This window comes from Citrus clementina, unplaced genomic scaffold (genome assembly GCF_000493195.1).
Source record: "Citrus clementina cultivar Clemenules unplaced genomic scaffold, Citrus_clementina_v1.0 scaffold_2, whole genome shotgun sequence".
NCBI classification, from domain to species: Eukaryota; Viridiplantae; Streptophyta; class Magnoliopsida; order Sapindales; family Rutaceae; genus Citrus; species Citrus x clementina.
The window spans coordinates 36,054,836-36,069,396 of NW_006262688.1; the positions used below are offsets into that span (position 1 = coordinate 36,054,836).

Genomic DNA, 14,561 nt, shown 5'->3' on the forward strand with positions numbered 1-14,561 from the left:
ATAAATGTATATATTGTTCAAAGCTTGCTTTGTCGTTCTCTCTAAAAGTTTCCTAAGTGGATTCCTCCTGTTTCCTAAACAATCCACCCTCTAGTTTTGTCCATGTTTCTCTAATTACTGAAATACCCTTCTTCTTCTGGCAAGCCAAGGTTAAGTTGCTAGATATCAACTACCACGCAGAGTTGAAGTCGTTGCGATAAATGATACAATTTGTGTTTTGGAACTGCATTTTCTTTGTTTCAAAACAAAATTTGGGCAGGCGGCGGTGAGCATTTTTGGTGCAATGGCAGAATAGTCATTGCAAGTAAGACCGATGGAATGTTTTGGTATATATTCTTGAATTGGTCGGCTACTTTTCCATTTTTCATGCGACGAAGAGTAAGGAAAGGCATAACGTCTTTTGTCTTCATTCTTCAATGTGTGTGCTTTATGAGTTTCGTCAACAGATTGGCTAATCGGTGAAGAAAATGTGAGTCATCTTATTCTTTTATGTGTTAAAGCTATGGAAAGTATAACTTTGCGGGAAGATTTCTGATACCCATTAATTTATTTCTTATTCTTCCACTTGTGGATTTTTTGACTTTACTAAGTTCTTGAAACTTAAAAGAAAAAAAAGAGAGAGCCCATAGCTTCACTCTTCTTCGAAATTATCTTTCAACACTGAAATATAAATATTACAAATCAGAAATTTATTCTAATGAAAAATTACATCAAGTATGTTATGATATAATCTAAGATTCTACACCCATGAATCTGAAAGAAAAATCTACTCCATCCATGTCATTGGGAACCTCGCTACCATTACTCAACTTTCTAATGCTAGAGTGAAGTGTGGTCAGGAATTTTATGAAGTGCTTTTAGTTTTAGTTATGCTCTCTCTTTTAATAAAATAAAAAATTGGACCAACTGTTCTTTGTTGGTCTGTGTGATCCACTGGAGCCCAACAGTTTAGAGAACTACTAGGGTCAGCAATAAATGGGCCCTTCAGCATGGCAGCAACCCATAACTGAGCGTTTATTTGAAACCAACATAACACGGAACACCATTTTGGGGACGATTTTGAGGGCACGACAGAAAATGTCCGGGCGTGGCTGAAATAACCTAATGCATTAAGGTCCTATTTACGATTGAGGTGATATAACTTTTAAGGTATAGTTATTGTGAAAAAATAGTTGTAATTATGAAATAAAAATTAATAATATGTAGTAAATATAAATTTTAAATAATAATTTTAACAAAATTATTAAAAATATAATAAAATTTTCATCATACAAATAAAAAATTATATCAACATAACATCTAACTTATATCAGCTAGTGTTTATCAAATACTTTACTATTGTATTTTTTAAACTACAGCTGTCCAATTTTAATTTTAAATGCAACTTAAGTATGAAACTTCGAGTACTTTATTTTCAAATACTTACCTATCCAAATCCAACCCCGAACACACAATGAAGACAATTCTTTCAAATATTAGCTTGAACTCACATCACATCACTTCATCAAAACAAAGTGGATTGTGAAGAATTCAATTAAGTAATGATTAACATAATAAAAAACCCCTACAATCTAGCTTAATTAAATCAAAAACTCCTCTGACTCTTTTGGTGCTATCTGGGTCTGGTCATAGCCCTTATGAGTTCTTTACTCTGAGGCTCAATTAGGTAGTGGTGGCGTTGTTGTTGTTGTAGGTAGCGAAAGTAGACACTTCCATTTGTCCTCTAAAAATAATTATATTCAAGAATTTGCCAAATGGCTAAAAGTGCTTGCACAAGCACTTAGTAGCTGGATAGCTTCATGTGATTTTCTTTCATTCGTTCATCATATATACTTTAAAGCAAAGATGTGAAGCATTCTCAGCAGATTTTTTTTCCTTTTTTCACTTTTATTTTAAAGTTTGTTCTTGAAAGCCACTTTAGTTTGTCTCTTTCATTTAAGAGTCGTCAATACCTCATTTTGATTTGCTTAGGTTCAAAAACATGCTCGAGTGACGCCCACTAAGTTAATTTAAAGGCATGGTTTATGCAGGATTTAGCGCTTAAGAAAAACTTGATTAGTTAGTCTGAAATAAAAATTTCTAGAGGGTTTCCTTTTTATCTTGAATAAAAGCAGATATACATATCTTTCATTGACGCTATCTTTGATAAAGAATCTTTGAAGGCATTCATTACACTAGACTTGTTTTCTTTTTTATTTTTATGGCCGAAGTTGTATAAATAAATAAACCATATGAGAATCAAATGACACCTACCACTTTTCTGTCTATCGCAGTCACCAAACAAAAGAGAAAGGGCCTCAATTGATCAAATGGGAATGTAGAATTATGTGCAAAATTCCGCTTCTCCGGCTTCGGTTGGCCAGGTTTGAGGCCAACAAATGGCATATATATCCAACCAATACACTTTCGGGTACGTTTGTTGAATAATCCAAATGCATTTGCACAACTGGATTAGGTGAACGAATAGGTAGTGATGGTGCTACAAAAATTGACACTTAATATTTGCAATCAGAACCGTTGAGCAGGATAATTTATTTGTTTAAAAAAATTACAATAGATAGTGCTTTAGGCTTATCATTGCAGTTAAGAAACTAAAACGTTTTAAAATCAATATCAAGATCACAAAAGAAAGTAACCGTTATTGTCAAAATGAAAGAGCCGGCTTGGCCGGTTCTCATGAAATGTAACTATCGATATTGCTTAAGAGTAAGGGAAGAGCCTCCCTCTCTTTGCGGTCAATTCCTTAAAGGAATGGACTCTCTCTATGTTTCACAGAAAACCCTCTTATAAACCCCAGCGTCTTCTTCTTCTACATGCCATATTTTCGTGCATTGTACTAAGATAGCCAAAAGATGGTTGGTTTTGATGAACTCAAACTTGGCGGAGTTGAAGAGCTCTCTCTTGCTCATCCTGATCCTGTTGTTTTAGAACTCAATCGTTTACAAAATCAGCTTAAAGGTTTTTCTCTTCTTCATAGTTCATGCTTTTATGACTATTTTGTTTTTGAGCTGTCCAAATTCCAGGTGTGTGCTTACTCGGCTTATGACAATAATTTTTATTTTACATTATTCCAGAGAAGGATAGGGAGCTTGCGGATGCTCAGGGTGAAATCAAGGCACTAAGAGCAACTGAAGTTCTGAAAGATAAGGCTATAGAAGAGGTACTCAGAATTTCTATGCAAGCAAATTTAGTGGTTCAATTTGATATCCATATATGCGCATTCAATACTCGCATAGATACATTATTATTGTCACACGAAAATAAATAAATATACATACACATATATACAGGCTACTAATTAACTTTAGCCAAAATGTTTGTGTTTATGGTAAATTTAGTATTGATTCTTTATTTTCTGCATTTACAGCTCAGAAATGAGGTTGGTAAGATAGACGGGAAACTCAGAGTCACCCAAAACGTCCTGGAACATAGGGTAGGTCAAGGTCTAAGTGATACCTTTTGGAATTTTACATTATTTTCGAGGCTTAACTTGTGCTTATTATTATAAGGATATATTTTTCTAACATGATACAATGCAGAATCTTGAAATAAAGAAAGTAACAGGCGAGAAGAAAGATGCATTAGCTGCACAATATGCTGCGGAAGCAACTCTTAGAAGGGTGCATGCAAATCTTAAAGATGATGATTCAGTTCCTATTGAGTCTGTCCTTGCTCCTCTGGAGGCGGATATCAAAACGTATAAAAAAGAGATTGCTGCTCTTCAAGAGGACAAGAAGGCTTTGCAACGTCACACTAAGGCAAAAGAGATGGCTCTACTAGAGGCAGAGAAGATCCTGCGAAGTGCTCTGGAAAGAGCTTTGATAGTTGAGGAGGTTCAAAACCTAAACTTTGAGTTGAAGAGAAAGATTGAGATATGCCAGGCATGATTTCCGGACTGAACCCATCACATTTGATGATGTACTAAGACTTTTGAATTATTAGCCAAATTGACATTACGATTATGCAGGAAGAGAACAGAATCCTTGAGAAAACCAATCGCCAAAAGGTATTGGAGGTTGAAAAGCTTAGCGGAACCATTAAAGAACTTGAGGAAGCTGTTCTCGCAGGTGGGTCTGCAGCTAATGCTATTCGTGACTATCAGCGACAAATTACTGAGCTAAATGTAGGTGTCATACCTATGTGTTGTGATTTTCAGTTCTGTCGATAAGGTCCATTCAATGATCCTGTAACCTTAACATTTTCAGGAGGAGAAAAGGACCCTGGAGAGGGAGCTTGCCAGAGTTAAAGTTTCAGCAAACCGAGTAGCAACCGTGGTGGCTAATGAATGGAAGGATGAAAATGACAAAGTAATGCCCGTCAGGCAATGGCTGGAAGAGAGAAGATTGCTGCAGGTATTTCCCTTATCGGAAAAGGTTCTTGGATCCAGGTTTCTAATTCATTTATTTATTTTTTTCCATTTAGATATTCTAAAAGTTTCTTGGGCTTCTATGACTAACCACATCCCTATATGTCTAGGCTGAGATGCAGAGACTAAAAGACAAGCTAGCTATATCAGAGAGAACAGCCAAGGCGGAAGCACAACTGAAGGTTAAATTCGATTCCTTTATGTTATTTCTACAATTAGTTTGTCCTAATATTTTCACCGTCAGTTGAATTTTCTGTGTCGATGTGAATTAATTTTAGGAAAAATTGAAGCTAAGGCTAAAGACTCTGGAAGAAGGCTTAAAGCACGTGTCAAGTTTCTCGGGCAGTCCTAATACATTTTGCGGGTCACCTAAAACAGAAAAATCCAGTAACATTATTTTGGGGTTCTTAACAGCCAACGGTGGACTAAGGAAGAGATCAACATCACAGCCAAGGGCTTCTACTATCAGTAGAAACTCTCTACTGCAGCAGCCAAACTCAGAAAATGCAACAGTCAATGGTAATTCTACTGGAGGACTAAAGCGAGCTGATAGCTTCAGAAAGAAATGTGCTGCCGGAGAAAACGTGCTGAGGAAAAGCATATGGCCATCGAAAAATAAGGTTGTTGATAGCAGTTGTGGGAAGGAAAATAATCAGGTGAAGGAGAACAAAGACAACAATATTGATGAGTTTAAAATTGGTGACACAAACGTCTCAGTAGAAGTCAAAAATAAAGTTGGTGGCTATGAACATGAAATTTCTCAGAACAAGGGAAATCCCATCCCTGGTAAAGAAGATGTGGTTTCTGGGTTTCTGTATGACAGACTACAAAAGGAAGTCGTACTTTTGAGGAAGTTCTGTGAGTCTAAAGACAGTTGCTTGAATGCGAAAGATGAAGAAATCAAGGTTGAAGTGCTGTTTCAATTATCTCTTCTTACTCACCATGTGGTTAAAGCATGAGGTATTAATTGTCTAACCTTCCTTTCATTTCAGATGCTCATGAGGAAGGTTGATGCATTGACAAAAGCCATTGAAGCTGAGTCCAAGAAAATTAAGAGAGAAGCAGCGGCTAGAGAAAAGGAAGCTATATCTGCGAAACTGGATGACACCAGAAAAATCAGAAGCACAAGCTCTTCAAGAAGGTTGGTGAAACATCCATTAATTTTTATTTTTTTTTAAATTTCTTTTGTTCTCTGTTGCTTTCCCTAACATTCTGGATGGTCTAAATTGCAGCAGGGTAAACAAAGCACCTTGAAGCTTCCTTTGGAAAGTTGCATGCCTCAGGAATTCGTTTAATTCATTTCTGCTGATTTTTCATTGTAAATAAGGATTATTTTGCAAATAGTTGAATAAGTTATGACTAAAAGAAGATTGTGAGAGAGCGAGAAGCTGACAATGTGATTTCATTGGAGTGTGTTGAATTGTGTTTTCAAATGCTTGTGTATGCACTATGATTTCTGTCGACTGTTTGTTTAGATGCTCAAGTTACACTCACCAGTTCTCCAATCAATATCTAAAACTACCAGATGAGTGAAATATGAATTGTTTTTCATACACAGACCAAATGATTTGAGTTCAGAAACATTTTTTTCTGAAAAGAAATTTTGCATCGTGGCTGATCAAACTAGGCCCCGGAGTAATTGCGTATACGTTATGCTGAATCCACTGATTTCATGGCATTTACTTCTTAAGATTTAAACAATACGAGCATTAGTTTTCCTAAATATAAAGAGAAACACTAGAGACACTCTCGGGATTATTATAACCAAAAAATAATCCTCAATTACAGCTAAAAACTTGCTATAATGGAGGAAATAGATCGAAGCAATGACACCCGATTTAAAGAAAAAGAAAAAGAAAAAAAAAACACCCTCCTGCTCTTGAGCAGCTACTTTCTACAATCTAGTGAACTATACAGTAAATTCATCAACGGCATTGTGATGAGGAAAAGCTGATCAAAGATTTGGCACCTCCGGAATGGAAGCTAAAGATGGATGCCATTTCCCATACTGTTTCATTAAATTCTCAGAGAATCGAACAGAAACTTTTCCAGATTGGAACTTGTTTGCACTTGTCAGCAGTAACTCCAATTGCTGCCTTGTGATCACAATCTTCACTCTCTCCTTTTTAGCCTCCCTTGCCTCAAGCTCGGTACCTTGAGGCAGTGAAGAGTACGCCTTGTCACGATGCTTTTGTAAATCTTTTTCTTTGCCATTCAAAGGAATAATCCTGATTTTCTTGTGCGAAATGCAGGACAGAACAGGCACCAACTTTCCCATTGTGCACTCATCATTTGAGTTTGTACTCTTAGCAATTTATATTGATGCTTTTAATTTGTTTTCACGTTGACGGCAACCTAACGTGCAAAGTGCAAACCATGATGCTTCATTATAAACTAGTGACGAATTTTATTCTAAAGAAATGGCAAGTACACACTTCGGTTTGCTAATTAACATTATTTAGTGGGCTCTGAATAAGCAAGTCAATAAGGGGCGTTTTCACAAGTTTGCATTAACTAAGAAGAATAGAAGATGTGGAACATATCATAACATTGTTTATTTCCACAAGGTCAAATATCCGTGCATTGTTCATTGTACCGTGCCCTTTCAGAAGTATTTAATAATTTGGAAGTCAAATTTCTGTCTGGTTTTTATAGGCTACCGAAGAATCAAAAGTTTTTGCATTTTGTTTTCTTCAATTATTTCATGTTTTTAATTTTCTTTTTTATTTTAATAAATAAATGCTAATAATTTGAGAGCTTGGGTGGTGATGTGTTTGGCTCAATGGCCGTTTGTAGTGCAAATCAATAATGTTTTCACAGTCAGCACCAGCAAGCTTCCTACCGTTAGCAGTTAGCACTGACTGATTATTTTCAATACAACTTCCCAAATCCAGTAGCAAGTACGAAATTTACATTTCCATAATTTCATTAGCTCTATATATAAAAATTCAAAGTATAAACAAAAAGTTATGGTCTGATAGAACAAAAATTCTTCCTCCGTCAAGAGACATATAGCCCAGAACATAAAAAAAGGGGAGTTTGAGATGGCGAGCACATCATTGCTAAGCATACAACCTGATTCGGGAATGCCAGACACTTACGAGGCAGTCACCTTGGCAGGAACTGAGACCAGTGAGCTTCTAGACTCCAACCATGACTTGGCTGCAGCCTCTGTAGTCAAAAACCAGCCAACCTTGTCTGGGGAATCATGAAAAGGGGCATTTAATTCCTTCAAATGTGACTCGAAAACACTAGCTAATCCTTTGTCTGAGTACTTGTGTTTCCCGTGCCCAGTATTGATACCAAGTAATGGCGGAAACTCTTCTCCAGATTCCAGCGCTTTCGAAAGGTCATTTATCCAAATGTGTAATGCAGTCAGTGCTGCTCCAAGCGAGAGACTCTTCAGATGTAAAGACCACTGAGTTGGAGACCTGGATTGTATTTCTGTGTAAACCTCCAGCGTAAGCCCCAGTTCTAAAAGCTTACATGCTTTTTCCAACATATTAAGATTGACACAGAGATCAATTAAGCAATTGCAGTAAGCCTTTTTGACGTCATTGCTAATTGAATTAAAGAGTTCAGTTGCTTCCTTTTTGAAATCCCCTTCAATGTCTTGCTCCTCCAATAGAAGCTTCACCACATACCCCAGCTTTGAATTGGACTTTTCAACACATTCAACAAGCTTACCAAGCTCCTCCTTCGGGGTTTGAGTCATCACATTCAGAAGACAGCCACAGAACCGATCGTCAGGAGTTATGCCCAACTCTGGCAGTCTGTTGAGTGCCCTCACAACATCATCAGTGCGCTGGGCCTTTCCATAGCATTGGATAAGTGATGTCAGAACAAAGAGATTAGGCTCAAAGCCTGCTTCCAACATCTCATTGAATATGGCCTCTGCCTCAGAGACCTTCCCGCTGCATGAACATATGGTAATCATGGAAGAAAATGTCCAACTGTCAGGCTGGCAATTTTCAGAACTCTTCATGTCTTCAAATATCTCAAAAGCTTCATCAGTGTACCCTACGTCAGCACACATGGCCAAGAGTGTATTATAAAGAGTCACACTCAACTGCATTCCCTTCTCCTTCATCTCCCTGTAAACAGAAAGAGCGTCCTCCCCATATCTGGCCCTCCCATAAGCCCGCAACAGAGATGCATAGGTGTTCCAATTTGGGGAAAGTCCATTGTCGGTCATCTCTTTGTAAATAGTCTTCACCTGCCAAGGCCTCTTCGCTCTTCCCATTGTGTCCAACAAATTGTTATATGTAATCATATTCGGCTTAACACCAATCGCTTTCATTTCTTCATAAACATTCAAGCACCCATCAAAATTACCCGCCGTCCCATATAGCTTAATCAAAGTAGAAAAAGCATTAGGATCAATACGCCATTTCTCATTCCTTGCCCTATCATACAAACCAAAAGCCATTTCCACATTACCAGCCCTACCATATGCATCAATCATAGACGTATAAGTAAGTGCATCAGGATCACATCCAAAACTAGGCATCCTCTCAAACCACTCAACAGCCTTGTTAGGCAAATTATTCATCCTAGCACAACTAATCAAAGTCGAAAAGGTAACATTATCTGGCTTAACACCTCGGTCGAGCATGTCATCAAACAACCTCTCGGCTTTATCCAAATCTCTACACTTTCTAAACACTTTCATAGTCACGTTGTAAAGAATCACTTCTTTACTGGCTTTCAATTTATTTGTAAAATATGTCAAAGCAAGCGCTGCAGTATCTGGGTTGGTCATGTTATTAAGAATAATGACACAATCTTGCTCTAAGAAATCATCACCCAAGCAACGCAAAACACTAAAAACATCATCTTCAGTCGCACTACAAGAATCCAAATCTGCGGCAAGTTTAACAAGAGAATTGTACCTCGTATCATAAGATTTTTCCTTCAACTTGGAAGCTCTTGGACTTTTGGGATTGACCCAGATGTAGCTTTTAGGAGAAGAACCAGTTTTTCCGCGCGGGTATTGAGGATTTTGCGAATGCTTTGTAGGGTTTGAGCTCTGGGTTTCTTGCAACGAAACGCTGCGTTTTTGGAGAGAGGTTTTGGAGTAAAATGAGAGGGATTCGTCGCGTGGAAAAGAGAAAGTGAAGGTTCTTCTTCCGAGCTTTGGTGTTGAGAAGAGAGAACACGTTGAGTAGCAGAGATTGGAAGCCATTGTTCAACACTCACCTCAGGCTGAGTTATGTTATATTACACGCACGCACCCACGCGATAAACTGCAGCAGAAGAGTCTCTGCGCTCTCTCTCTATCTCTCTCGCGGCATAAACAACGGGACCACCCTTATCAACAATGGGAGAGAAATTGAAGAGTACAGAAAAAAAAGGGGGGAAATGGTTATTTGACCAAACTATGTAGGTTGGGCTTAAATCATGAGCCCAAATAGCAAAATTGGGCTAAGTAGCTTGCGGCTCAATAGATTGAGCAAAAGGACTCCAATCCTCAGTCGAGGTATTGCGTATCTAAAATTTAGATTCTGAATTATGTCTCAAGTCTCAATTGAGGCCCTATTTGATAAAAATTATAGTAGTTGTAAAAAAATAATATAATTTTAAAATAAAAATAGATCATGTATAATAAATATAACTTTTAAATAATATAATTTTTAAAATAACAAATATATTATAAGTTTTTCATAAATCAATTTATCTTTCAAGTTACACTAATTAATATTTACCTAATATTTTAGTGCTGTAACTTAAAATCTATAATTGTCCAACCTCAATATCAAACATGTTCTTAGTTAAAATTTCAATGGCTTAGTGAATTTCTTCATTAAAAAAAAAAAAGTTACCAATGTGTTGGTGAATAGTGATGATGCATGTGGTCATGAGAGAGTATGAGCCAGGTAATAGCCTAGGCATTATTAACCAATAATAACCAACCAGAAGCAGTTGCGTGCATCAACTCTACTGATAATAGGAAGTGACTAGCATTATTAGAGCACCATTACAAGATTTTTTAAATGAAATTTTACTTATAATTTGAAAAACCATATAAGTAAAAATTATTTCAAAAGACTTTTCAAATAAAATTGTTGTTATCTTTCTATAATATAAAAAGAGGGTTATTTAGGGAATCTCATTTAGAGAATCTCTTGGAACCTTCAATTTAATATTATATTAGTTTTATTTTCTCATTCTCGAAGGGAGTGATGTTTATAATTGTTATTATTTTAGTGAAGAAAAAAATTTGATTAAAATAATATGAACTTAATTTTATTTAAAGAGTTTTTTTGGAAGATGATTAACTTTTTAGGTCATATTTGGGATTGAGGTATTATATATTTTAAACTATAGTTGTTGTAGAAAAAAAATTGTAACATGAAACAAAAGTTAATTATATGTAGTAAATAATAATTTTGATAAAATAATTAAAAATATAATAAATTTTCTATCATATGAATGAAAAATCATATCAATATAACTTCCAAGTTACAGTAATTAATGTTTATCAAGTATTTTAATACTGTAACTTTTAAGTTACAATTGCCCAATCTTAATTTCAAATGCACCCTTACTCTTTTATTTATGTGATAAATAAATAAATAAATATTTGAATAATTAAATTAAAAGAGTCTATATCGATTCCTTTTAATTTCGCCTTGATGTCCATTAATTTATAGATCTACCTCTAATTCGACTTGTTCCACAATGGACCGTGTATGCCATTAAATTTTATTTTCATCATTAAAAGTGAGGACCGCAATGATGTGGAAATCTTACCCACCAACCATATATGCATGCTGTTGTATCAACCAATTACCCTTAGCCCCCGTGACTTTCAGTTTTTTGTACATTCACTAAAGTTTGATTTTTAATTCTCATATCTCCGTCGTCTCTCTCTCTCTCTCTCTCTCTCTCTCTCTCTCTCTCTCTCTCTTTCTTCCCATTGTTTGGTATCCAAAGAAGGGAAGGAAAATTAAAGATTTGTGTAAAAACCCCTTACGAGTTATAATTGAACATTTTCTTATATTTAATATAGGGGGGGGGGGGGGGGGGGGGCGTGGGGGAACTACAAATTAGATGACCATTACTCGATCACAATCAAGACCACGCAAGAAAATATTAGATTATGAATAATAATAACAAAAATACATGACAAGGACGAATATAATAAAATCCGGTAGTAATTAATATGATTCATATGATTGCGCAAGCTGAAGGATTTTCTTCAGAGAGGCAATCAGAACGGTATCCGTAATACTTGCTGCTGCCCCCCCAACTATCATAAACTGGCCTTCCATAATAACCATCGTACCATATTTTCGGTGGCGGCCCGTAACGGTGACATGGCCCCCCACCGTGCCCCCCATAACACTCGGGGCAGCACACCCCAAATGGGTAATAAGGGGGTGGGTAACCCGGTGCTGGTGGGTCAACCTTAGGCTGTGGGTCAACCTTAGGCTTGTCTGTCTCAGGCTTAGGTGTATCTTTAGGTTCTTTCTTTTTCTCTGGCTGATCTTTTTCTTTTCCTTTCTCAGGCACAGGCTCCTTATTTTTAGGTTTCGACTCTTCTGCTTTTTCTTTTTTCTTCTCAGTCTGAGGTGTTTCTTTCTTCTTTTCGGGCTCTTTCTTATCAGCAGGCTCCTCCTTCTTCTTCTTCTGATCATCAGGTGATTTGATTTCAATGCTCTTGATTACGCCATCACCCTTGCAGCATATCTTGTCCCTCATCTTTTCGGGACAGCAGCAAACGACTTTGATTGTCACTTTGTTTTGCTTCTCATCGTATATCTGGTCTTGTATTTCTCTTGTTCACAAAATTCAACACAACATACATACATACATACGACCCTTAGCCCACTGATCATCAATAACATTAAGTTTTCATTTTCACAAAATATATATGTGTAGGCATAGCAGAGAAATTCAATTAAATTACTTACGTGGGAATTTGGAAAGTACTTTCTTGACTTTCTTATAGCACTTTGAGCACTGAAGGTCAACCTTCAGCACCATTGTTGTAACCTGCAGCTGCCACAAAGTAAACATTATGTGTGATACACACACACACACACACACACACACAATCATTAACATTTTGTATTTATGTGATTCATCACAGGAAACTAGAGTGATCATCGTAGCTAGAGAAATGAAATTGAACAAAATGGGGATTGGGGAATGAAGAGAGAGCAGATCTAGCAAAGTAAAAGATGAGTAAAAAGATTTGCAAACCTTGTCAGGCATGGTCTTGTGATCAGATCTGAATACTCGGCTACTGATGATTAATCGGTTGACGTTATATTACTGAATGAAATGGCCACAGGTATATTCTAAGTGGGAGCCTTCAACAGTCTTTGTAAATTAAGGCGAAAACTATATACATCTTAAGAAGACGTCACGCTCACATTCGCATACACGTACAGTATTAGTTGTCAAAGCAAACAAATTTGGGGTCGTCAGACACGTAGGTAGAATATTAGGTAAACATATGTTCATATTTCTCTGGATACAAGTTCATTTTGTCCACTGGAACATGCATCATATCGCAGATTTCTTCTGATTACAGCTGTTAAAATTTAGAACACTACTACTCCTTTAATATATTATCGTTTAATGTCAGTTTTCTTTTCTTTTCTTTTCTTTCTTTCTTTTTTCCCCCCTTTTTGTACATTAAATTTAATTTTTAATCAATCTCTCATTAGTGAGTCAATCACAGTTCAGTCGTCGTCCTCCTCCGAATATTCTAATTAACTATATAATTTCCAACCTTTAATAATGCCGCACTTATAAATTCTTCAGAAAGAGTTCATTTTACTCACATCCTTTCAGATTTTAACAAGCTTTTACGATTTTTTTTTCCTATCTTTAAATTTAGTTTTTTGAAAAAAAAAAAGAAAGAAGTCGACATCATTATTGTTATAACCTAAATATTTAATAAATAACGCCACAAATTAATAAAAAGTCAAGGATCGATTAAAACCTTCTCGAAGAGCTCCAGATAAATAATTCCACAGATAGAGACTTCTTTAAATTTGTTGAACAAGTCATAATGATAAGCAAGTTATCACATTTGTAGAGTTGATTATTTAATTTTGTCTACTTAACCATCTGTCTTGATCTCCATCTATCTTCTTTTTTTTTTTTTTTCTTTTCCCTGATTGGCTGTATATGTTAAATATTCCAATAATCCAAATTATAATTTATCTTCACCATTAGTATCCTGCCTTCTTGTGATCGAGCATCAGATGTGTGGAAATCTTACCCAATCATTAGTATAAGATAGTTTTCTTATACACTACTTTTAATTAGTTTTATGTGGAGGATGTGCACGATGATCAAAGAATAACACAATGCGTGCATTAAGTACGTATTTTCGCCCCCATGTAGACTGGATGAATGTCAATGCGGATGGTCTTTTTTAAGGAAAATTAATCCTGGTCCTCTTTTCAAAAAAAAAATAAAAATTAATCCTGGTCCCTCGGCGTTCAGGACTATTTTTCGCTGCTATGAAGGCTCCTAACTTGGAAATTTTGACCATTTTTAGGGGCAGGGCAACAAATAGCCTTCTACGCATAACTTTTGTCAGTTGATCACGCTGTCAGAAGGTTTTGAAGAGTTTGTGGTTGGAATTAATACGAACTCAATGTAGGTTATTTTACTTTTTTTGAACCCTTCTTTAGAATAGGTATGGTAAAATCCGAGTTCAGGTTCGGGTCTAGATTCGACTTTTCCGATTCTAGACCCAAATGGAAATTCTATACCGGATCCGAATGTAAACTTTGATCAGCCGCCCATGGCTGCACGGGCAGCCAGTTGTGTTCTACCACCGCTGGAGTCTCCTCTCCTCGCTGGCGTCTTACTCCAGTCACGGCAGCCCCTGAATCAGCCACATTCACCTCCATAAATTGGTAGGTTAAGCAACATGAAGATTTGTTTTATTTAGTGGAGGAACAACAAGGTAAGCCATTGATAGGTTAAGCAATATGGAGAGTTGGATAACTCAAGTGAGTTAAGTGGAGCTCAAAAGAGATCACAAGGAAAACTAAAGGTACTTCATGTGGCTTACATTTGAAATATGATTTGAACTTCAAATTGTAGATATAGTAAAACAAACACAAATTTAAAGAGCACACTTATACTATATGGTTCATCTTTTGACTCACATTCACGTGAGATTAGCAGATATACATAACATGAGTTGGATGTTTGTATGGAGATG

At 36.4% G+C, this 14,561-nt stretch overlaps 3 protein-coding genes across 5 annotated transcripts; 1 reads left to right on the top strand and 2 right to left on the bottom strand.

Moving 5' to 3' along the window:
* The first annotated feature begins 2,836 nt into the window (after window positions 1–2,836).
* LOC18050634 (microtubule-associated protein 70-5) lies at window positions 2,837–5,698 on the top strand. 2 transcript variants are annotated; one of them, XM_006449854.2, is made up of 10 exons: window positions 2,837–2,958; window positions 3,075–3,160; window positions 3,368–3,433; window positions 3,540–3,881; window positions 3,968–4,123; window positions 4,206–4,352; window positions 4,477–4,548; window positions 4,645–5,271; window positions 5,359–5,507; window positions 5,599–5,698. In XM_006449854.2, exons 1-10 carry the CDS (start codon window positions 2,853–2,855, stop codon window positions 5,618–5,620), a joined length of 1,773 nt encoding a protein of 590 aa, XP_006449917.1. In that variant the 5' UTR covers window positions 2,837–2,852; the 3' UTR covers window positions 5,621–5,698. The 2 variants fall into 2 exon arrangements, with proteins under 2 accessions (XP_006449917.1, XP_006449918.1); XM_006449855.2 differs by having other exon boundaries at window positions 5,602–5,698.
* Window positions 5,699–7,264: 1,566 nt separating this feature from the next.
* On the bottom strand, window positions 7,265–9,687 carry LOC18050635 (pentatricopeptide repeat-containing protein At4g16390, chloroplastic). The gene has a single exon (XM_006449856.2). The coding sequence runs from the start codon at window positions 9,549–9,551 to the stop codon at window positions 7,464–7,466; it is 2,088 nt and encodes a 695-aa protein (XP_006449919.1). The 5' UTR covers window positions 9,552–9,687; the 3' UTR covers window positions 7,265–7,463.
* A 1,712-nt stretch (window positions 9,688–11,399) lies between these two features.
* Window positions 11,400–12,675, bottom strand: LOC18051154 (early nodulin-75). Of its 2 annotated transcripts, none has more exons than XM_006449857.2 (3): window positions 12,575–12,675; window positions 12,283–12,364; window positions 11,400–12,144 (listed from the first exon to the last, which is right to left on the bottom strand). In XM_006449857.2, the coding sequence occupies exons 1-3, from the start codon at window positions 12,584–12,586 to the stop codon at window positions 11,537–11,539; spliced, it is 702 nt and encodes a 233-aa protein (XP_006449920.1). In that variant the 5' UTR covers window positions 12,587–12,675; the 3' UTR covers window positions 11,400–11,536. The 2 variants fall into 2 exon arrangements, with proteins under 2 accessions (XP_006449920.1, XP_024047423.1); XM_024191655.1 differs by having other exon boundaries at window positions 12,283–12,370.
* Between the last annotated feature and the right edge of the window lie 1,886 nt (window positions 12,676–14,561).